Raw genomic sequence first — 23,161 nt, 5'->3', positions numbered from 1 at the left:
TGTGTTCATGTGAGGCTTTTCTTCACTCAGCAGCTAAGTACAGAGAAGCAGAGGAACAACAGAATTTGATCTTATGACTAGCTAGAACAACAACATAGTTAAAAGTTGATGCAATGTTTTCCACACGGGTTAATACAGAAACTCATTTATCTTGATCCTCAAATAACAGGTTATTAGCCTCCTTCCTAATATCTGACCACCCAACGATCATCAAAATCCTATTCAACGATTTCTATACTGCAGGGCACATTCCTTACATCACCCAAAACTAAAGCGGACTATTCCAAACCATTCTGCTGTTCCAGCTGGAAAAAAAAAAATGCTTTATCACAGTGGGTTTAAACAATCTGTGATTACAATGGTAAAATACATCTTCCAGTTAAGAATATAACAAAGGTAGAGAAACATTAATTCTTTATGGGATTACGTTTATCACCACAGAGCAGTTAACAAGGATCATACTGCCTATACAAAAATGAGTGTTTTTCAGTGATGTGTTACTTCCATGACAGGAAAACCTTCTGCATCTGTAGCAGTCTAAGCTCTCCGCAGAATAATGACGAGCAACATTTGCATGATGTCTTTAATAACACAACTCAAAGCTTCATGTCTCCTTAAACAGACATCATACCTTTGAGGAGCTGTAACATATTTTCCCCCCTTTTTTTTTCCTTATAAATTTATTAAAGCATGAGAGCAACCTACCTGAGTTCCACACACCTCTACAAGGACAACTATTACCATGCAAGTAGTTGATAGAAAATCGGTTACTATGAAGAAAACTCCATTCTCTACTAAGGCGTCTGGTAGATCAGTGGTGACATAAGCTACTCCAAACGAATGCCTAACCTGCAGGGGTATGAAACAGATAGTAGATTATTTTTTTCAAGAGTATTTGACCTGTCCAGTCTGGCATATGAGAAGGTGAATGAAGTTCTTCATGATTTTGCATTCCTCATACCAGACTGGCAGTTTTACACAATGTCTAATGAATTTCACATTTCTCCAGAGTACCTGCCCTAAGGATGGGGAAGTGACCGGGAATTTCACGCAAGGGGTAGGTGGGAGAAGCAAAACAGTTCACAAATTCTTTAAGCAAAATAATTCTATGACAAACTTATCTGTTGTACAATATGGTAGAGGACAGTTAATTGCTGTAAAGAGCAACCAACAGATCAGCTATCTAACGAGGAGTTGTGTTTTAAAGAAAGGTTTTTCTCTGACAATCATTAGATACCTACTAAATAATAATAATAATGACAAGGGAAGTAACAATGAGAGAGAGTATAAAACTAAAAGAAAAAAACCCAGCCAACCAAACAACCCAAACCAAAACACAAGTGATGCACAGTACAATTGCTCACCACCCGCCAACCGATACCCAACCAGACCCCAGCAGTGATCAATCCCTCCCAACCAACTCCTCCAGTTTATATACTGGGCATGATGTGCCGTGGTATGGAATACCCCTTTGGCCAGTTTGGGTCAGGTGTCCTGTGCCCCTCCTCACTGGCAGAACATGAGGCTGAAAGTCCTTGGTAGCGATAAGTGCTACTGAGCAACAACTAAAACATCGGTGTGTTATCAGCATTATTTGGATTAACTAAATACAAAACACAGCACTGCACCAGCTACTAGCAAGAAAATTAACTGTTACAGCTGAAACCAAGACACTTTCATAACTTAGCAAGTTAGGACAGAATCAGATCCTTTTGCAAGAAAGCAATACTGATTATTCTCACACCTATTTACACGATAGTACTTGGGCAGGGTGGTCTCTCCTTGCTCATGCTGTACATGGAGGGAAGCAAAGCCTCCCTCCTCGCAGTAACCACAGCGGTGGGAACTTCCCCGTTTCAACACGGGCCGGCCCCGCGCAGTGCTCGAGCCGCAGGGTCCGGCGGGACCGAGGAGCGGCGGCCGCGCCGCCTCGTGGGGGAAGGCCGGGCGGCCTCACCTCGGCTCGCGCCGCGGCCAGCGCGGGAGGGCGCGCGCGTGCGCAGCGGGGCGGGGGCTCCGCTCTCCCGCCCAACCGTCCGCTGGCGGGAGCGGGAGGGGGGGTGGTGGAAGCCGTGAGGCGGTCATCGCGGGTTGCGGTGAGGGCGGGAGCGCCTCGGCCACCCCTCTCCTCCCCGAGGTGGGGTGGGGATGGCGGCGCCTGCTCACGGCATGGGTCTACAGGCTCGCCGTGAAGGCCTCTGAGCGCCTTTCCTCCGCCGCCGTTCGCCTCAGGGTGGGAGAGCGCTCCCGCCGCGCTAGGCCGCGGCCGGCCGGCCCGCCCGCCCGCCCGAGGAAGGAGGAGGAGGGGCCGGGCGAACATGACCAGCCCTGCCAAGTGGGAGCGTCTGAGGCCACTGCGGCCGGACACACTGCGTGTGAGTGAGGTACTTGGCGGGTGGGGAAGGGAGGCGCTGCCTGTGGATGGGGAAAGGGCGGGACGGCACGGCAACGCTTTCATCCCGCCGCGGGAGCCTCTGAGGGCATTCCCGAAATTCCTCCCTCTCGCCTGCCCGGCGGGAGATCGCCGAAATGGAAAGGTGTGTCAGGCCTAGCCGGAGGGCGATGAGATGCTCCCTTCCCTCGTTGCGTTGTAGCAGGCTGCCCCGGAAAGGAAACTGTGCGGTGATGTTAGTCATGGTGCCAACGGGTGGTTTTCTTACCTCTGGCCTCTTCATAGAGTTAAATAGGCTGTAGCTGTATCTGAGAGAAAGAGACTACAAATGTGTATTCTGTTAGTCTCTGAAGATCTATGATGTTGAAGTGACCTTATATGCAGCTTCCACCGCTACCTTTAGTAGCGTTATGGGGTAGTTAACAGAAAACAGGTCTACTTTTAATTCTGTGAAACTTCTTAAAGGTGCTTATTTTTCCTTAACCTTCGGCTAGTTTTGGGCTAGTTTTTACACTGATAATGGGAAATTTCTTACTATTACTTGACTGTTGGGCTAAATATTGCTTGGTAGTGGTGTCTTAAAGCCATGAAAAAGTTTACAGGAGTTTTTACACTGGTAATAGGAAATCCATTACTATTGGCGATGATGATTGTAAGAAACATCCCTTGATGATGTTTGGCACAACATCTTTATGTAGGTGTTTAGATGTGTCATGATGCTTTCCTGAATCTGCTTCTCATAAAGGGGGAAGTTGAGGATGTGGTAATCATTAGCAGCCTTGGCTTGGAATAGTGGAGTTCAAGGCCCAGAGTGTAGTGAGAACGGCTAGTAACAGAGTACAGAACCTGGACTCTAGCTTATTCAGGCTTCAGACTCCAGCTCAACTACCAACAGGTAGTTGGGATTTTAGGGAACACTACTTTGAAAGTTCGAGGAGCCAAAAAGATGTAGGTCTGTAAGGACAGGGGCATCCTGATACTGATGACAGGTAACTGTGTTGAGGGATGGGCACAGCTATGTTTGCACTCTGGGGACAGCAGAAAGAATACAGAATGAAATGCGGAAGACCGTATCAAAAGTCCTGCTAAATCTCATGTAGATAACATCCAAAGCTTTGGACCCACAGACCTAGTCATTTCATCACCAAAAGTAATCAGGTTACAAATATAGTCATGTTGGCTATTCCCAATCACCTTCTCCTTCACGTGCCTGGAAATAGCTTCCAAGAGAACTTGCTTTGTGATTTTCCAAGGGACTGAAGTGAGGCTGACCAAGCTGTAGCTGAGCTCCAGTCTGTCAAAGATCATGAGAGCAACCTCTCAATGACATCAGCCAGCTCTCTCAGGATGTCAGCCACAGCAGCCCTTCAGTACTTGTGAGGAAGTGAACAAGAAGCTGGTGCCAGATGCTCCACAGCCGTGCATAATGGGAGGCTGAAAGGAAATAGCCATGAATTGAAACAAAAAAGCAAGAGAGGTTGCAGCTTAATGTAGAGTGAATCTTTGGACAAGCAGTGGAATGGGATGCCCACAGAGGTGTAGCCTCCATGCCTTGAAATTTTGAGGACCCAGTTGGATAAAGCCTTGAGTAAGCTGCTCTAATCTAATGGCTGTTCCTGTTTGAAGTAGGAGGTTGAACCAGAGAGCTTCTTGGGTGTCTTCCAGCTGGAATGGGTCTGAATTTGAAAACACTCCTTTTGTTAAGTTGGGGCAAGGGGTGGAATGAAGTACCTGCTTAGGCTTGTCATGTCAGTGTCTTGACAAGGGTAGACTCTGCTGCCTGCCTTGTACCAATCAAAATATATAATTGTGATGGTGTATAATAGCAGTGTATCTTCTGTATGTGAGCTGTTACATGGAGTAGCTGAAGTAGTGTTTGTAGAGTTTATACAGGTATCTGTGTTGTGACCATTGCCTGAGCATTAGGGAGTTTGGTGGTGGTTCCTGCTTCCCAAGACAAAGTGTGCTGAGATTAAGGGCTGAGAATTCTGACAAGGATTAATGAGCATGTATCCCTTCTATCCAGTGACAGACCTTCACAGTAATACCTGTTGAATTGTCAGCACTCTGAAGGCTGTAGCATCTAGAGGTGATTTGGGGATTTCTTCTGGAGAAGCTTCCTGTGTAGGTAGTGTTTTATGTCAGTTTTGGTTTTGTTTTTCTCCCCAGCCACCAATGATCAACCTGAAGGTGAACGATGGTGGACAGGTTGTGAGAAGTAAGTTGCCATGTTCCGTGTGTGAAGATTATTCTTGAATTATTTCATGCTTTTTACAATGCTGAGTACATGTTGTACGCAAATGAGGAATTGATTTGTATCTAATGTAGGCAGAACGGGAGGAATGCTGCACACTAAATGAAATAAAAGATATGAAGCAACACATTCTCCATAGTTTTTTCCTATGCTGCAAGTATACCTTCCCACTGCTATAAAGAAAATAATGTACAGGAAGAGTGAGTTAGAGAAAACTCGAACATCATGCTGGCAAATGTTGTTTTCAAGTGGTATTAATAAATGTAAATACAAGCTTGAGTGAATTTGTGTTGGTTTTGGGGTTGGTTTTTTTTTCCTCACTGATGGAATAGTCTCATACATCTCACAGTAGCATGGTCCATAACTGAGTTGGTGAACCTGTCACTTCATGCTAAAGAGTGCACAATCCCGCAGCCATCGAATGGGTGATATGCTCTGAGTAAAAGGGCATGTCTCCTTTATCCTGGGAAAAATACTGAAGTTTGAAGTAGAGTGTTTTCTAGGGAAGCTTCCTTACAGTGCACCCGTGTGCACAAATACACACACACGCGCACGATCTTTTGAAGCATCAGACAGGAATATTGCTCAGTGAGACAGTTTGATCAGGTACGAAATACCTGGTTTACTTTGCAGAAGGAAAGACAAGTAACAGTGGGATTTGACAGTCTTTCATTGGCTCTAGCATCAGATGAGTGCATGGGTACCACATCTTTTTTGTGCCTTGAAAATACATGCTTTTTTATGCTTTATGCATACATAAAAATGTAAAGTGAAACAAGCTGTTCACCAGTTACATTTCTGCGAATGTGCTGGTAATGGATACACATAGCGCCGGGATCTCTCTGTGTTGTCCTGATATCTGTAATCTTGGTTGCTTTAGTAAATTGAACAGTGGTATGACCAGTTCTTTTGCCCCAGGCCAAGTAGTACAACCAGAGTTTGTCTGTATATTAAGTTCTCATACTCCAGAACAGATTGGTCACACCCAGGCTGAAACAGTCCCTGAAACCAAGCTAATTCCCGAACTATGCCTGAATATAGTTTGGAAGATCTATTGGTTAATCTGGGCCAAAAAGGCAAGAAAAAACATTTTAAGAGTCATGGAGCAGATGATAGAGCTGCAGTTCTGTGGCAGTGCTCTGACACTATCTGTAGTTAACCAAAGGTTTCATTGGTATTCATTCAGTATTCTGAACTCATGGCCTACAGAACATACAGTTACACAGCTATTAATACCCATACCAGCAGTCTGAAGTCACGGATGTTGGAAGCATGAAGATGCATGCTTGCTTTTTAGATAGAATCATTGCAAACAAGTGAAGGTGTATGTAGTTAACAGACTTTATATGATGCCTTTGCAATGTCAGTGTTAATACTTGCAGTGCTTTCAGACTCTCATCTTCACTGTTACTTCATCCTTGTTTTTATTAAGGAATGCTGCATACTCATGTAGTAGTTCACCCTAAGTATTCTATCAAAACTTTACAGGAACTCTGAAAGTCAGAAAGCCTCGATTTGATGCGTCCTTGGTTTATTTGACCCGAAAATTCATGGATCTTGTCAAAACAGCTCCAGACGGTGTCCTTGATTTAAATGAAGTAGCAACAACACTTGGAGTACGAAAACGAAGAGTGTATGACATCACCAATGTGCTGGATGGAATCCAGTTAATTCAGAAAAGATCTAAGAATCTTATCCAGTGGGTGTGAGTTGGCCTTGAAACTTCTAATTTCTGAAAAAATGAAACCCAACAATATTGAGTAATGTTTATACCTTTGAAAGTATTTTTAAGCATATTGAATTACTTTTAATAGGTAATAATGTTTTAAGTTCTGCTGTATCCTTAGGCTGTTTGAATTAATTACTGTGCTAACAAGTATCGAATGCAAAAGCACAATGAAGCATATTTCAGCAGAGTAAAGTATTCCAGAGTTCCTGGTTGTTCCTCTTAGTATACTTTGAGTTCAATAAACAGGCTCTTATTTATATAAACATATTAGACAACTTCATGTTTTTCTAGAGGTTCTAATCTTGACCAAGTTGTTGGAAAAGCACCAGAGCAGCAAACCCTTAAAGACGAACTTTCTGACTTGTCAGCCATGGAAGAAGCTCTGGATGATTTAATCAAGGATTGTGCTCATCAGTTATTTGAACTAACAGATGACAAAGAAAATGCAAAATATCCTTTTATCTCTTGCATTACTTTTACATGTGGTTTTCGTTGCAAGTGCTTGGGTATCTAGTAACAAGTATAGGCTGGTACCACAGGTGTGCAGTAATACTTGATAACGAGTTTTACACTAGAAAACTTTGTGGTTATGTTGTATTAGTGTATATTAGTCAGGTGCCCTGCTTTACAGTATCATGCATAACCTATCCTGTTCTCAGGAGACTGCTACTTGTGTGACCTTTCCACTGCAGAAGAATGGAAGTGGGGCAGTAGTCTTAGTACCCTGACCATCAACTTGTTCTCTCCATTATAGAGTAAAGCTGACTATGGGTCAGGTCTTGACTTACCAGTGAGATTGAGTTGCTTAGGGAGATGAGAAAGAGGACCCAAAACAGAGTCCCAGTGGCCTGTTGCCAAGAAGATACAATGGTACGTTGGTTGTGTCTTAATACTGTTCCGTCTCTTGAGAGTAGTTCCAATGCAGCCTTGTCTTTCAGATGGGCTTTGATAATTGAAAAGGGATTTCTTTTAATATGACATAAACATTGGATTTTTGGCTTGGCTTACAGTAACATACTGTTTGGCTATGTTGCCTAGCAGAATGTTAAGGTCTGTGCTCAAATGAAATGTGCCCATTTTCTGTATGATATCAGGAAAACTTTTCATTACCCCTTACCTACCCTTGTTAAAAAAATAATTTTATAGTTTTCCAGGAAATTGTTTATGTGCATAGTTATTGCAAAACAAAGTAGTTTCTCAAGGGCAGTATTCCATCTGCTTTGTAGACTTAATGACAGTATCTGTGAAAACTGTTTGCCAAATGTGTTTGGTTTCTTAATACTGAACTTTTAAAAAGCTCTTTCTTTCCTAGAAATAAAGAAAAAAGGTTTTCCACTTGTTAGCTAATAATTTTACAAAGCTGGTATTAAAGTAACCTCAGCTGAACTATTTACCACTTTTCCTAAGATATGTTGAAGCAGAATGTCATCTTTGCTTCTGCCCACTAGCAAATTACTTTACAGGATCCTTGACCAATGTATACACTAGCTTACGTGACATATCAGGATATCCGTAGCATTCAGACATTTCAAGAACAGATTGTGATTGCAATCAAAGCTCCAGAGGAAACCAAGTTGGAAATACCAATTCCTAAAGAAGTAAGTTTTGCACATTTCTCTCTTAAGGGAACAGAATTTCTCAAATGTGATTTTTGCAGCAGCAGTCAGTAATTGTCTTCTGGTCTCTTTGTCATGTATAGCAAATATTGGTACTTCGTTGTTCTTGTGTCCCACTAAACAATGCCATAGGGATAGTAGTCTAAGAAACTAATTTTCAGTATTTTTCTGCTCACCTAAATTATTAAACATGTCTGAGCTTTAGTTATATGGTTTTTCTAGAGAGATGGAAGAGCTGTAATAAATGTTACTTATTTCCACCATCAGTTTGCTTGATAATTACTAGGATAATGAAACTTCTGAAGAGCTGTTAAATGTTTGTATGCTAACATCTACAAATATTGTAAATCTAACAAAGCAAAGCAGTAAGCCTGACTTGATAATGACCTTAACAGCATATAAATGCTTAACGAGTAGATGGCTATTGTTACTATAATAATAAAGTATGACATGCACAGTGTGATTGCTAAAAGAAAATCTTTTGGCACTCTAGTAGATCACGTCAAGATGGATTTTTCATGGAGGTTGGGGGCCAAGCCTCATCCTCACCTCAGGGTACCACCCACATCCTCCCGCTTGAGTCGTGCAGGGGAGCCTTAGCTTTGCCCTCTGCACCCAGTCACACTGCAACTGCATCAGGGATAATGTACTGGGAATGCACCGTTTAAAGCAGTGCTGTGAAAGAGAGGAAATACTCTAAGAAAGCTTAAAATAAAAAATGGAGCTTTAATTCTGTTTTCCTTGTGTGTGTGCATTTTTTATACTGTTCTTAATTGTGTAGTCATCAAATTTGCCTTGGTGTGTGCACAGAAAGGGAGGTAATATTGTAGGAAAAGGAGATACGAATCAATAGAACCAGATGATGTAGATCCACTGCATAGATCTTCAGGGGTTTCACTGTAAAAGGAGCTGGCTGTCATCCTATGAAGATGAAAAAGACAAGATTTCAGGGGCTTCCTGAAGCAAAAGAAGGCAGGATTTAAAAAGCTGTGTTCTAGAGAGAAGAGAATCTTCTCTCCGTTGTCAATTAAATTTGATTCGCTGTGTGCCTGGCAATGTGATATCTGAAGAGCAGTAAAAGTAATACAGTTTAGTTGCTTTGCCATATTGAGAAAGCCGCTGTGTGCCCTCATTTGTTTTCTGACACTTGTCAAGTGTTTTGTCAAATTTTGTTACTCTTCTTAAACATGTAGTAAATCTTGGTCATATATCTAAAGGTCTGTAAAAAGACTAAATAAAGATTCATTAAGTGCATGTTGGTCAAAAATGAAACCTTGTTAGCTTAATGGTGCTTAATAATCGTCCTACAAATCTATGTAATAGTCATAATTTATGTAGAACTAGTAACACAATTTTAATAGTTATGGCATTCTTTATTTGTTCTGTTCTTCATCTACTGGCTTTGAAATATATGCAGACATAAATAACTGATGTGTAAGATTTGTTCTTTGGTTTATGTGCAAGTTGCTGTTTTGTAGGACTGCATAGCAGTACACGTGAAGAGCACAAAAGGACCCATTGATGTGTATCTGTGTGAGGTGGAACCAGAGAACCCAGGTGCCAAAACTTTTGAAGATACAGATACAGTCACTTCTGAAACTGAGCCCGCAGATCCTCCTGATGAAGGTAGTGTCCTTCAGTTACAGTTTTATCCCCATGTTATATTTTCTTTAAAGATGCTCATACCGTTCTGATAAAGTTGAAGACCGTACTGCACAAGTATAATTTTCTGAGCATAGTTTATGACCAAGGTGTGTGGGAGTAAATGAGATGCCTAAAAGAGAAGTCAGTACTGTTGTGTCACCTCACAACAGCAGGAGGTTGGAGCATCAGGCACGTGCACACATGGCAAGGCACTCTTCTTCCCTGACCCTTTCCTTCCTTTGCTTGTTACTGGTTTCCTGTCGGAGCTGTGCTCTGCAGATGGAACAATGTGTGTCAGTTCTCAGCTGCCTCACTGCAGAGTCCAGCAGCTTGCTGAAATAGTTGTCTGGAGAGTTAAGATGCTGTTTCAAACAAGAGAGTGTGCTGCTCTTGCTCATTGCTGCCCTGTCTGAGGGAGGGCCAGCAGACAAGAGAGGTAGTATTTTGATCTCCTGAACCAAGATTGGTTGGAATATTGTCTCTCAAGAGCCCCAGTGCTGCAGGATGTTGTGATTTAAAAATAAACGTAGCAGGAATTGCACTAGTTCAGAACACAAAAGATAAATTATTTTTAGCAGTGCTGCTTTTTAGTTGAGGGGAAGAGCTGGCTTTTTAGTCTTAGGTTTTTTGGTTGTGTTTTTTTGTTTTGGTTTTTTTTTTTGTTTGTTTTTTTACTTTATTTTGCTTGCAGAATGACTCAATTATATTTCCTACAGCAACAGTAATTGTATTCCTTTTTTCACTTTCCTTTCAAAGTGAGATCTCCGGGGGAAGAAAAGAAACCACCTGAGTTGACAGATTAGTTACAACTCAAAAATCTAATATAAAATGTAAATATCTGTATATTACAGAGCTGCTCCAAAGCTGCTTGGATCTGCAAACATACTGACCTGAAACGTTCCAAAGTTAAGTGCTTTCACAGGATTGCTCATCTTCCCAAGTCAAAAGAGGACAGTTCCTAGAGTTGCTTTTAGGAGCTTTGTTTTCGTAATTGCATGTGATCTACAGACCTTTGGGAAAATAGTATTTTTAGCTTATGAAATAATTGATGGAAAACATAGGCAATTAATTACATCTAAAAACGATGATTTCTGGAAGGATCCGCAATCCTTGTGAGAATGTATATAATAAAGAAAAGCACTTTTCAGTTCTGAGGCTGCGCTGCTACTAAGCAGGATTGTCAGATACGACTGTAACAAAGAACTGGTGTATTGGAAGCCTTCGCTATAAGGAACAAGATATAAATATGCAAGTTATGCCTTACACTGTGTAGATGCTGTTTGCATTGTTTGCATCCAGCTCTGCATGACCTGTGGTGTCAACACTGAAGTTAAATAACGGCTTTTTGTATATATCTGTACTATGTCTGGGTAGTTACTGATGTAGATTTATTGAGATAGTTTGCATTTCTGCCTTTGTACAGCAAAGAAATAAAATAAGCTTATAAAAATATGACCTAGTCTAATCAGTCTAATGAGATATGTTGGATTGTCTTTGTTGGAGCTCACTGGGTAATTACAAACACTCAAACCGATATGGAACTTTCAGACCTGTTAGACGTGGTGCTGGCAGCTAGCAGTTAGATCCAATTCTTGTGATGCCACAATACTGTAGCAATTATCAGAAGAAACATAATGATCAATAACTAGTTAAATTGGTCCTTTCTAGTTTCTAGAGTTTATATACAGCATAACTTCAGCCTAGTACCATGATCTCTTTGTGGCTTTAGCTGGCAAAAATCTGTAAAATATTTGAACTACATCTGTTTTCCTCCATCTTCAGTATCTGTAAAATGAAGCTTCAGAATTTTAGTAACTTTTTTTTTTTTTTTTTTTAAGTGATTTTAACTGTTGCCATATAAATGCCGTATGGAAAAGTGAACTTCATTGTTCTCTGTGAGGGGAGGGCTGGCTGGGTGGGTGGCTGGTTCTTAAATCGGAACTTCAAGTCCTTGTTTTTCTAGACACACAGTATTAACAACTATCCATCTACTCACAGGTGGGAGCAACAACGCTAATAAAGCCCTGAAGGTTTTAACCAGCAATTCTACAATTATTCTAGATGCTGTGAAATTAAATGCCCAGTGTGCTACAGTACAAATAAGGTAGGGCAGTTGGCACTGAAGAGCTTAAATATACCTGAATACAGATTGATTGTTAACCCAGTTTTCTACAAGGTTCACGAGTTCCCCAAAATGCATCGCATTATACTGTGTGAATTGGGAAATGCAGCAAGTGCGAGCTTGTGTCAGAAAGTAATCTTGACTTTTGTGTGTGTATGCTGCTAGCTGCAGAATACAGGACTTCAGTGTAGGATACTGTTTTTCTGCATCTCTGTAAAATGCAAACTATAGGCTGAGCTGTTACAATAATAAAAGCAAAGTGGAAGCACGTTTCATATGCAGATCACAGTAGAAACAGGGAAGGTGTTCCTGCAGTGGAGCTGGGGGCAGGGGTTAAATGACATCCTCTTTCCACAGGAGAAGGTTGTGCTGCTCCTTTAAGGCTGGCTTCTGGCCAGGTGGCAAAGGAGCTGTTTGATTTTTTGCACTGCTGTTCTTTATTGGTGGGGAGGTCAGTGCCTAAGGGAAGCATGGATCCCCCTACTCTGGTTCAACAACTGAGGATAACGTTTGCTGTGAAACATGTAAAAATTTCCAGCACCAACAACTAATCCCTATTACTGTGCCTAGGGCAATATTTTGTTAACATTTTTAACTTGAAGTTACATAATTAGCACAGTGAAATGGAAGAAGCTGCAATATGACAGTTATAATTATTTTCTTAAATACATTTATTGTTTTAATAGTGCACCTTTAGCGGAACAAATGGACTTTTGAAGACTAAACCACTTTGTTGTTACTACTTGGATACTTACAGTATTATCCACTTGCAGTACTGGAAAACAAGGTACTATATAAGGTCGGTACACTAGCTGAGAGAACTGGACTTGAGGAAAGGTTCCTGAGTGATGCTGAACTTAAATACAAGTTACGAGTTCACTTCAAAGGTAAATGTGATAGGACCTTACTCTGAATCTGTATTAAAATGCTTGATTGGGTTTTTTTTCTGAAAGATTAAAGTATTTTTGTTGAGTCCATATCTATCCATTTTTGGCATATTCGTATGTGTAAGCACTTCCCTCAGCTGTTGGAGGACTCTGCCTGTAATAAATGAAAAAGCTCTAATAACGTTTTTGTCTTCCCTTCAATACGAATAGCTGAGCATCTGAAAGCATTAATCAGCAGCAGCAACAGCCAGGATCCGTCATTATAAAATGGTCTGGGTTTGCTGACTCCGTAGCTGGAACAAACACCACAAGTTGCCAGTTCAGCCCGTGTTTGGTATGGGAAATGACTCATCAGGGGTTTCAGATGTGAACTGCAGTCTTTAAATAATGTGATTTGTAAGGAAGAGGGGAGATTGCTTTAAATTATTGTTTTTTGGAAAGCACTTGTAAGACAGCAAATTCCTTCCTTTGAATAATCTTTTTGCTGAGTGTGAAGAGCCTTGTTTAGAAGCATAATTAAATTACACTGATCTCAGAAGTCAGTTTAGCTCTTGCAGTTTTCCAAGGTGAAGTTAGCCTGCTTGGCGAGTCGGCTGCGCCCGCAGAGCTGGACTGGACTGCAAGCTCTAAACCCTTGTGTGCTCCCCATCCTGGGCTGATGGGCCAGCTCTGGCACTGCACTGGGACTCCAGAGACTGCTGAAGTGAACCTGCTGCTTTTGGTTCCACTTCTGATCCACCAGCAGGCATTTGAGAGAAGCGTGTTGAGGCTAAAACCACATAAATTATTGTGTACTGTTTATGTAAATCTACATGAGGCTTCTCGCATAGGTGTTTACTGAAGGACTAGGATGCTCATTTGTAAAAAGACAAGGTATGTGTTCAGAAGGAAATCTTAGTGACGTTTGGAGAGAAACCTGGTTCTCTCCATGTATCTCATCCACAGTTTCTTCCCTTCCTTTATCCCAAGCTGCCTAAGAACCCGCAGCTGTGCTGTCCAGATACCCCTCATCTATATGGAGGCTTATGGTGGCTTCTCACAATGTGATCCCTGGATGAGGTTTGTAATTGCCCTTGGATTAAGTGATGGGGCTGGAGGAGATGATCCTAGAAGCTGTAATGGCAAATTCAGAAGACACAAGCTCAGGATGTCATTAGTCTTTCATTGACTTTTATTAGGTCTCTGATATTGCACAGCATCCTTCTTCAAAAGGCAAACTTGGCACTTCACATGAAAACTTCAGGAATCTGAAAATCCACAAGAAGCTATTCAAGTTCCTGGACCATTTTTGCTTTCTGTCTTTTGTAGATTCTAATGCAAATCCTGCACTGAACTGCTTTTAGATAACTGCTTTAGATAACTGCTTTTAGAAAACAGTAAGTTTTCTTTTCCAGACAGATGCAATTTTGGCATTGCAGCTGTCATCTTCTTGCAAAGAAAGACTGTCTTTGGACGTTCTCATCTGCTAGGCTATACTCTGCCTGTGCTCATGTTCAGAAGTGTCCAGAAAATACAGTGTGTAGAATGATGAATGGATGAACTCCCCTTTTCCTGGCGAGGCTCATGAACATTTAGACCATTTCTTCCTGACCATACAGTGGCTATGAAAGTACTCTGAGTAACACTGGGCACCCCACTGTTAGCTGAGCACTCAAGGATCAAACCAAGCTTCCCATAAGTTCATTGTGATCTTGTCATGATCTGTAAAACACCTAGGAACACAGGACAATATCCACATGCTACCCCCAGCCCTTACACTAAAGCAGGTTGCACAGAATTCCGAGTCAGGAGCAGAAAACTGTGATTTACTTGATAATGCTACTCCCCACAAATCGATTTTTATCAAGCACCATTCTCGCCACCAATGCTGATAATACGTTAGTTCTGTGTAAGAAACAGTTTCTTGTGGCAAAAATCTCCCTAGTGCTAGAGATAGATTAAACCTTAACTGCCCTGCAAGGTGTGCAAGGTCTTCAAACTGGTGAGAAGCTATCAGAGGTGACGATTTTACCCTTCTTCAGCTGAAGAGAAAACAAACATCTTCGAAATTACGCAGAATGAGCCCATCCTGGGAGAATATTTATGAGGGAAACAGGGATTTGCCTCAAGAACTGTAGGATCAATCAGTGATTAGCGGTTTGAAAATAACAGCAAAATACTGTGAGAACACAAGTACTACCTTTTTTCTGAGATCAAGCAAGTCTTTATTGCAGATTTTTCTTGGAGAACTGAATAAAGGGATAAATACAAATGTCAGTCTTTCAGTTGCCAAAGTTGACACACAGGTTGGCAGTCTCAGTGCACAGATCAGTGGGTTTGATTTGTTTGGAAGGTACCAAAAGCATTGACAGCCCTGACCCACTGCATCGCACAAAAGGAAAATACTGATTACTGTGTATTTAGTGATTAATTATGTGCTTCTACCAGTCTGAAAGCCTCTAGACTGTATTAAACATGTACTGCAGATTGAAGCTCAGGAATCTGAACTTCTTTTCAAAAAGGAATTCACTTTCTGACGTTAGATAATTACTCCATAGAGTCATTAAAAACATGTTATCTTCCAAATGAAAACATCTTTTATTCGCAATCTGTAAAATATTGTTCCTTTATACATGGAGAAAATATAGGCCGTTATAATCTGGAGAGGAGGGGTTGGAAGGCTGTCCAGATATTGTCTGTATGTGATGTATGTGTCTCTGAGGATCTGTTGCCTAGAAATGAAAACAAGACAAAAATAATTGTTTACATAGATGTTGCCTGAAAACTTCTCAGGCATTCATGCTCCCTCTGCTGGCTTTACGCCAGTGGCCCATTTCTTAAATTGACAAGTTGGAACTATTTTGGCGGGGGGAAGGAGGGAAGTTTGCAAAACAGCGTTCATGATTTGGAGAGAAAATCATACAGCTCTAAAGGGAAAAGAGAAAAATCCTCCTAATGCTACTTAAAAAGTTTTTATTATCTTTGAAATCAGAACCCGATTAGGATGGTGTCTGTTCATTCAATTAATTGCTTCTGATCAGTTTAACAAAATTGAGGTTCAGCTAGAAATAGTCATTCAGCCGTGTGCTTTACTGACAGCAAACTGGCTTTGAAAATGGCTCAAGTAAGCTGAATTGATTATTCTTGGAGCTGAATTGTTACACTTCCATATTTTGTGTAGGTAATTCTCAGTTTAAAGATAATAATGGGTTCATAATGGTAATACTGGTAGTACAGACAAATTATGAGATACAGAACCATGATTATCAGAACAGTGAGATTTGGGGTGTCTGTTTCCATGTAGAGAGAATCTCAGTGTGGGCTGTTCGCTAAGGACAGTTGTACTTACATATAAACCCATATATCCTTTCAACACCACATTACGCTGCTCTCGGGCAGCTTGCTACCTCTGGACAAATCACTCCTCTGTGCTGTGCCTATTTGCAAAAAGGGGGTGACTGTCTTGATCTCCTTTGCCAACTCCTATCAGTTCTGCTCTGCAGTGGCTCCTGAGAGCGTACCAGCTTCCCCAGGAAGGTTGCCCAGCACCAACACAGGCAGTGCCTGGACTTCACTGTGCTCCGTGAAGCAATCACAGCAGGTACCAGGACCTCCCAGCTGCTCTAGAACAGCACGCTCTCTGAAGACAGCACCAGAAAACTCCCTGCTGCCTTGGAAGACACTGCCCCAGTGCTTATTGATGTTCTCAGTCTTTACTGCATGGCCTTTAACAAATTAAATGGCAAGATAAATTCTAAGTTCCAATCATACAATCAAAATTAGCATCTTATTGACAATTTCAATTGAGAAATTGACAAAGTGTGCAGATGCACAAATAAATGTTCCTTATGTTTATTTTACATATATTGGGTTTTTTTCCCTTTGGTATCCATCAGTCTTGCATTATGAGACAGGAAATTCTGATTAATCTTTAGTATTACTTGCATTTTATTTCAATTGTGACAAAATTGTTCCCTCTCTAGATTAAATAATCTGACACTGAAAAAAAGCTTAGAGATAGGATTAACCCTTTCCTCACCCCTTTTTCCTCTCCCAGTATTACAGTGGCCAGAGAGGAACTGAAATGGGTCTATCCTTCCAGCATTGCAGCTTGTGTTAAACACTCTAAGCAGCCTGAACTGGCGCAGAGTTTCAAGGGCAACTTTGACGAAGGGGAAAAGAGGAAGAAATTATCTGCCATTTATTATCTGTTTATGTCAGATGTGTCCCAAGCCCCACACACTGACTGAAGTGCACAGTGTACAAAGACACAACTATATGGACATGCTGAGTCTGGGGATGGCCAGAGCTGCTTGCAGGCTTCCCAGAGGCTGCAGGGCCACTAGAGGGATGTCTGCAACCATCCTTCCACTGGCTCCTGAATCCCCACACCACCACCACGCATAGAATCCTAGAATCAGAATGGTTTGGGTTGGAAGGGACCTTCAAAGGTCATCTAGTCCAACCCCCTGCAATGAGCAGGGACATCTTCAACTACATCTCTGACCAGCTGCAAATTACACTTGGCATCGAACAGGAATTGAAAATGCTGTAAAGAATGTATCAAAGGGCTGCTCACCATGGCCTAGGGAAAATATTTGGAAACTACCAATCCCGAAGGATGCAGCACAATGCTGGCACACCATACAGTCCAAGTGAGCTGATCAGAAAACTTCTGGTTGAACAGTTCTCCACCATCAAATTCCAATCTGGTGGAAAGCAACCGGTTTCCCCCCAGCTCCCTAGCTGCTGCTTTCCTTCCAGCACATCAGATATGACCCATCCAAGACTTTCTGACAGCCCAAGTTCAAGAGCTTCCCCTAGTCTTGGAAGACCAGGGGGTTTAGGCCATGGTGGTACCAGCCTCTGTGAGCTCTGCAGCTGCCTGCCTGCGATACATGTCATGGGGGAATCTCAGGCAGCTGCTCAGAAAATTCTGAAAAAAACCAATTTTGTTCTTTTCTGTAGTGAAATCTCTGTTCATGGTGCTGCTTTGCAGACAGTGTCACATCCAGCGCTTGGTTCTGAGCTGGAATTCTGTTCTACTGTAACATTTCCTACACTTTTATCAACTATAGCTAGATATAGAAATCATAGAATCATAGAATGGTTAGGGTTGGGAAGGACCTTAAGATCATCTAGTTCTAACCCCCCTGCCATTGGCAGGGACCCCCCTTTTTATTTTTGTTTCCTCTGGTTTAGCTTGTATCTTGTGGCATGGCATCATCTATTCAAACTATCAACACGTTAGCAGTATGCTCTGTGGCAAAAGTACTTCTTTTTAATTTTTTTATTTGTTCTGAATTAGTTGACCTGAAAAGGATGAAAATTTAATAGTGCAGAGTCCCCCCTCCTACAGGGACCAACTTGGAACTGATGGGATGAAAGGAGCTACAAAGAGAGGAAAAAATTGGCAAGCTGAAGAAATAAGCATTATTTGTATGTCCTATAATAGGCCTTGCATGCCCCAGAACAGCATAAGCAATGAGCCCTAATTTATTACCCTGGCTGGGTAGATGGGTTGAACTCTTATACTTAGATAAAAATGTGTTTTAATTTAGGTGGAAAAGAAGCAGCATTGACTTTAAAAGTGGTAATAGCTAGAGTTGGATGATTTATTTATTTATTTAAATAGTTAATTCCCTGGGAAATGTGGTTTCAGTCATGTCTAAACTATTTGCTTCAAATTTGCTGAATAGTTTTGGCTGGGAAAAAAAAACGAGGGGATAAACTCTGTTGGAGGAAAGTCCCCAATAACCCAACAGCTCAATGATCAGAGCATTTACTTAGGTAGCAGAGACCCCATAGCAGAGGCTGTTTTGAGGCAGGCTACACTCAATCCTTCCTGTTACCACTTTGATTTTGTCCAGACGGAGAGGGATGGGGACACACCTCCCAAAGGAGCATGCTGGTTCCCAGGGTGAGAAGCCCTGATTCTCATGCTCCTCCTCACTGACCCAACGAACTTGGTGCCTTTGTGCAGGGCAACAGCTTCAATACGAGGAAGAATTTCCCCTTTCTCCCACTTCTGGGATCCCCAGTCCTTTGAGAGCTTCCTAAGAAGCAGAATTGTGCTTCAAATTCCCTTGGACAAAAGTAGAATTTCCTTATTCTACGTATGTCCATGCTATGAGATTGAAATAAGAGACCACCTCTCTTATATTCACCGTGGGTTTTAAACTAAAATGCAACCTCCACAAAGTCTTTAGCTGGTCATGAAATAGTTTGGTTTCACTTTCATCCAGCCTGCACGATGCTTCTTACAAACCATTATGTCTGCAGCCACACCAACAAAGAACTGGAAACGATGCTGAGGGCTTCCAACTCCTGTCCCTACGATGCCAGTCCCCACATGTACAGCCCTTTCAAAACGCACTGACCACCCCACAGGTAGTTATTTTCTTCCTGCTTTTACTTGGATGAAGGTTGTACAAACCCCCAGCATTTATATCTAGAAACTTCTTTCTCATCTAAGTTTTTCCATTGCACTTTACATGCATATGTCTGCCAGCACTGTTCTGTAATGTTCAGAGCTCTTAGTCTTCTTGCAGAGCTCTTAGTCTTCTTGGTGTGGACTTTCTTGGCTATCTACCAACACCAACACATCCTCAGTCACCCCTCTGCTGGACTTGGCAAATTCACATAAAACAGGTTGCCTTGTTCCTTTGCCCAATCCCCAGTTTCAGTTCCTCTTCTTCAATACAGATGAGCGATAAGCAGAACTATTTATGTCCCAGCAGTGTTTTTACTTGATCTTGCCCTTACCCCATCTTATTTGAGTATCTTTTGTTAATTTTTACAGTACCATTTACCCTTTTTAACTCCGCATTTCCATCAACTAATGGAAGCCTGAAGTACTTCTCCTCAGCTGTTTCCAAATGGCAAGTTCCCACGTTATATCAGAATTTCTTCCTAGTCCCCAAGGGCACATCCCTCTATTGGCTGTACCATTTACTTACATCCTATTTCTATCATTCCTGACATTGAGATAATCCAGATCTTCCAAGCAATATCTCAATCCTCAACCCTCTGTTGATGTTGTCTTCTGACTTGGTGTGAATCAGCAGCATGCTCCCTGATTTCATGCTGCTAAACAAAAAGGCTCCAATTTCAAAATGTTAAACAAGATGGACCAAGACTGGTCCTTGTCATTCCTTCCAATCCAAATCTTCAAGGATTCAACTAGTACCCTTCTATTTCACCCCATCAGGCACTGCTGTCCTACCTATAGTTGGCTCTTTGTAGTCTAGGAATAGTATGTTACCCTCTGGAATGCTTCATAGATGGATCCTACAAAGAATGTACATTAAAATTTCCCTTAGTTATTCCCACTAACTCCAGCCTTATCATATCACATTATTTGCTGAAGACAAGGTAAATGAGATCAGAGACACTTTCCCCCCCATTATTTTATAGCTGTGATTAGTCCAGCATGATGTACATTTAGACTGTTTGCTATTTTCTTCCGTATCTTTGTCATTTGCCAGTAATGTGCTTTTAAACATTGTATGTTACCGAGGTCACAGGAGGAGTTTGGAACTGTCATATTTGTCTCCTTTTAGGATACAGATCATACTTACTATTTTCAATCATACGGCATCATCCTGGTAATAGTAACTCATTTGAACATCAGTTGTTACTGAAATGAAGATGTAGACTTAGTAATTTCAGAATTCTGATGCTTATCTGATACCAAATTTACTAAAATCTTCTCTTTTTTTTTTCTATTTGGTTGTAATTACCATTTCTATGGCAATTTTAATTTTCCTTACCTTCTGCTTATTCCATTCAGTACCTTGTTTTAATATCATCACCCATCACCAAAGCCTAGATGAAGCATACATTTGGACTGGGGCAAAACTGAGATCATCTCTATGCTAGTGTCTTCACACAGTGGTCCCATTTACTATTTGAGAGTCAAGTCTAGTAATAACAGTTGTTGAACGTAACTGTCCTTCTTGTTGGACAAAATGAGAACTAGGAAAATGGTATTTTTTCCAAACAGGAAGAAAAAAGATAGGGTTCCTGGATATTCTTCTTTTTTCCTTCTTTTGTCCCTCTCTGTGCCAACTGTTTACTTTGCTGCATCATAATTCTGATGTTGTTTAAATACAAAAAGATGTAATTTCTCCAAGAGTGTAAACTCTTATCTGCAAAGCTACATCTTTGCTAGTGCACTCACAATTGTTCTTATTCTTATTTTACAGCCTCTGCAAGTTCCCCAAGAGCAGGCACAGCTACCATAGTTTTTTACACCCCAGTAACAGCTAGACTGGCTTGTCTTCCCCACAATTAACAGTAGCTAAGTCTTGACGAAAAGCAGATCATAGGAATGACAGTGCTAATACAGAGACACATAATGTGGGTATTCAGAGATGCACACAGAACTACAGCACGGATCATCTTTATTTAGCCCATTCCATGCAAGTCATTTTCTACTGGCATTTCCCCCCTAATTGCAGGGAGTGTTTGGTGCCCAGGGTTTTACTGTCACTTTCCAAGCCAGTTCCACAATACTTATGGCTAAAGGCCAGATCAACAGAAAGATTTATTAGATGCCTACAATGGTTCTCACATCAAAATCCAAGACTGCAATCCAAAAATACTCCTGCCAGTAGCCACCTAACTGTGAAGGTTTTGCTATCTACCTCCCTGCCTCCATCCTGCTGAATGTTCTCATCAATAGGCTAGAGAATCTTTTCCTCCTGGCCTCTTCATCTTCTTCTTGATGCATTTTTACTGCATAAAGACTGCTTCAGCAGAATGCATCCCTAAAGAGGCAAAACCACACACAAACTTGCAAGATAATGGCTAGGAACTTTATTTGGAGGTGGAATATGCAGCATGAATTGCCACAGGATGCAGAAAGGAGAATATGTATGTTCTCGGATCAGGATGGACATAATTCTTCAGACTATCTATCATCTGGGAAAACTAGGGATTTGAGTGCATTTCTTATAAAAAGTTTTCTTCGGTACACAGTTGGGCACTCCCTTCTAACATGTCTGATTCTCCTCAGGTTTTCTATAAAGAACTTATTTGCTCAATTCTGAACTTTGGGAGCCATTTTAGGAAGAAGGTGTTTAAATGTTTGATCTTAAATAAGAAATGCTTATGTTCACATGGATACACATTCACTGGAAAAGGTAAGTATTACAGGCGTGCAAGTGACAGGACTGAATCAGTCCTTTGTCCCCTTGTCAGAATTAAAAGGAGGCAGAAACAGCTCTGAGAAGCTATGGCCAGCACTTCCAAGGGACCAGCAGCTTTGTCCCCTGCACACTTCCAATTTTGCAACCTTTACAATTTGTCACGTAAAGGAAGTGCTGAGATAATGCTCACAGCAGAAGTAAGAGTGGCAGAAACCTTCCTCTGCTCCCAGGTACTGTGAGGTATAAGCAGCGTTACTGCAGCATGACAGGGAGGATTTCACAAATCAGAGCAGCCCTTTGAAACACTGCAACTTATCCCTATGGGCATCAAAGCCCTAAACTTCACCTAAATGCAGAAAGCAGCAAAGGAAAACTTGAGGTCACTTTGTCTTTACTCTCCAAGCTATGCTTACTGCAACTTTCCTCCTGAGACTTGCAGCAGAGAATCTGGCACATCAACATCACGTAAGCATTTTAATTAACCTAGATTTGCAGTTTCACTTCTGTCTTCCCAATGCATCCAAGAAATTATGAAAACTGCCTTATTAACACACGAAATGTTAGTTAGCTGGGGAGAATTATATAACCAATTAAAAAACAGGCAAAGACCAAGTCCTGAATTATCAGGACACACCCAGGCATTACGCAGCCACTTTTCACACCTCCTCTTCTTCTTTGATCCTCTGGTATTTGTGTTTAAGACACTGAATTCAACACAGCACAGACAGCATCAACTAACAGTTCTGCATTGATCAGCTGTCATGCTGTTTGAAAGAGCAGGAAGCAATGATATCTGGTATACCTAATGGGGACAAAAATATATTCCTTCCCAAGTACGAACAGTAGATGTAGGCCTTTATCTATAAAGTTTACCATATGAAGATAATTCCTTTAACATCCACTTGATTAGTTTGGTTTGCATTTAATTATACAGATGGCTGAGTGGGTTTGTAATTTTATAGCTGGCCTGTGCTAGTGATTGATGTGGTAGTGTTGTTCTTACAGAGGACTGGTTTGGAAATAATGGGGTTGGAAAAGCTGCTTGTATTTAAAGCCGGTAGTCGCAATGCAACAGATGCTGTACTATGAATTAAATGGAAGACTGTTGAACAGTGGTTTCTTGTGGACTTTGCATAACTATAGTATTTGCACCAAGACAACACTAGAATCAGAAAATCAGCGATGTTGATGAGTATGGCTGACTTTGTGACTCCTTTAAAAACATGCGCTTTTGTATCTCCCAGATACAGAAGTCATGTACCTTTCTTCCCGTCTGTTTTCATTAACCGAAAATAAAAGGGAGTTATTTTTAATCCAGAAAAAACAATTTACTAACCCTTAGACTGATTAAACACTAGCACATGAGAAAGCAAAATTAAAAAAAAC

At 41.3% G+C, this 23,161-nt stretch overlaps 1 protein-coding gene across 4 annotated transcripts; it reads left to right on the top strand.

Annotated features, from left to right (window-relative positions):
- The first annotated feature begins 1,934 nt into the window (after positions 1–1,934).
- E2F6 (E2F transcription factor 6) lies at positions 1,935–12,825 on the top strand. Of its 4 annotated transcripts, XR_003992009.1 has the most exons (8): positions 2,025–2,384; positions 4,562–4,610; positions 6,135–6,351; positions 6,667–6,825; positions 7,859–7,973; positions 9,470–9,617; positions 10,392–11,739; positions 12,444–12,825. XR_003992009.1 is itself a non-coding variant. In XM_030490563.1 (7 exons), the coding sequence occupies exons 1-7, from the start codon at positions 2,319–2,321 to the stop codon at positions 10,436–10,438; spliced, it is 792 nt and encodes a 263-aa protein (XP_030346423.1). In that variant the 5' UTR covers positions 1,935–2,318; the 3' UTR covers positions 10,439–12,825. The 4 variants fall into 4 exon arrangements, 3 of the variants coding, with proteins under 3 accessions (XP_030346423.1, XP_030346421.1, XP_030346420.1); XM_030490563.1 differs by having other exon boundaries at positions 1,935–2,375; positions 10,392–12,825; XM_030490561.1 differs by having other exon boundaries at positions 2,022–2,384; positions 6,135–6,345; positions 10,392–12,825.
- The last annotated feature ends 10,336 nt before the right edge of the window (positions 12,826–23,161 follow it).

The sequence above is a fragment of the Strigops habroptila genome, chromosome 6, assembly GCF_004027225.2.
Source record: "Strigops habroptila isolate Jane chromosome 6, bStrHab1.2.pri, whole genome shotgun sequence".
NCBI classification, from domain to species: Eukaryota; Metazoa; Chordata; class Aves; order Psittaciformes; family Psittacidae; genus Strigops; species Strigops habroptila.
The sequence above is the reverse complement of the archived record's forward strand: the minus strand, read 5'-3'. Positions and strand labels throughout refer to the sequence as shown.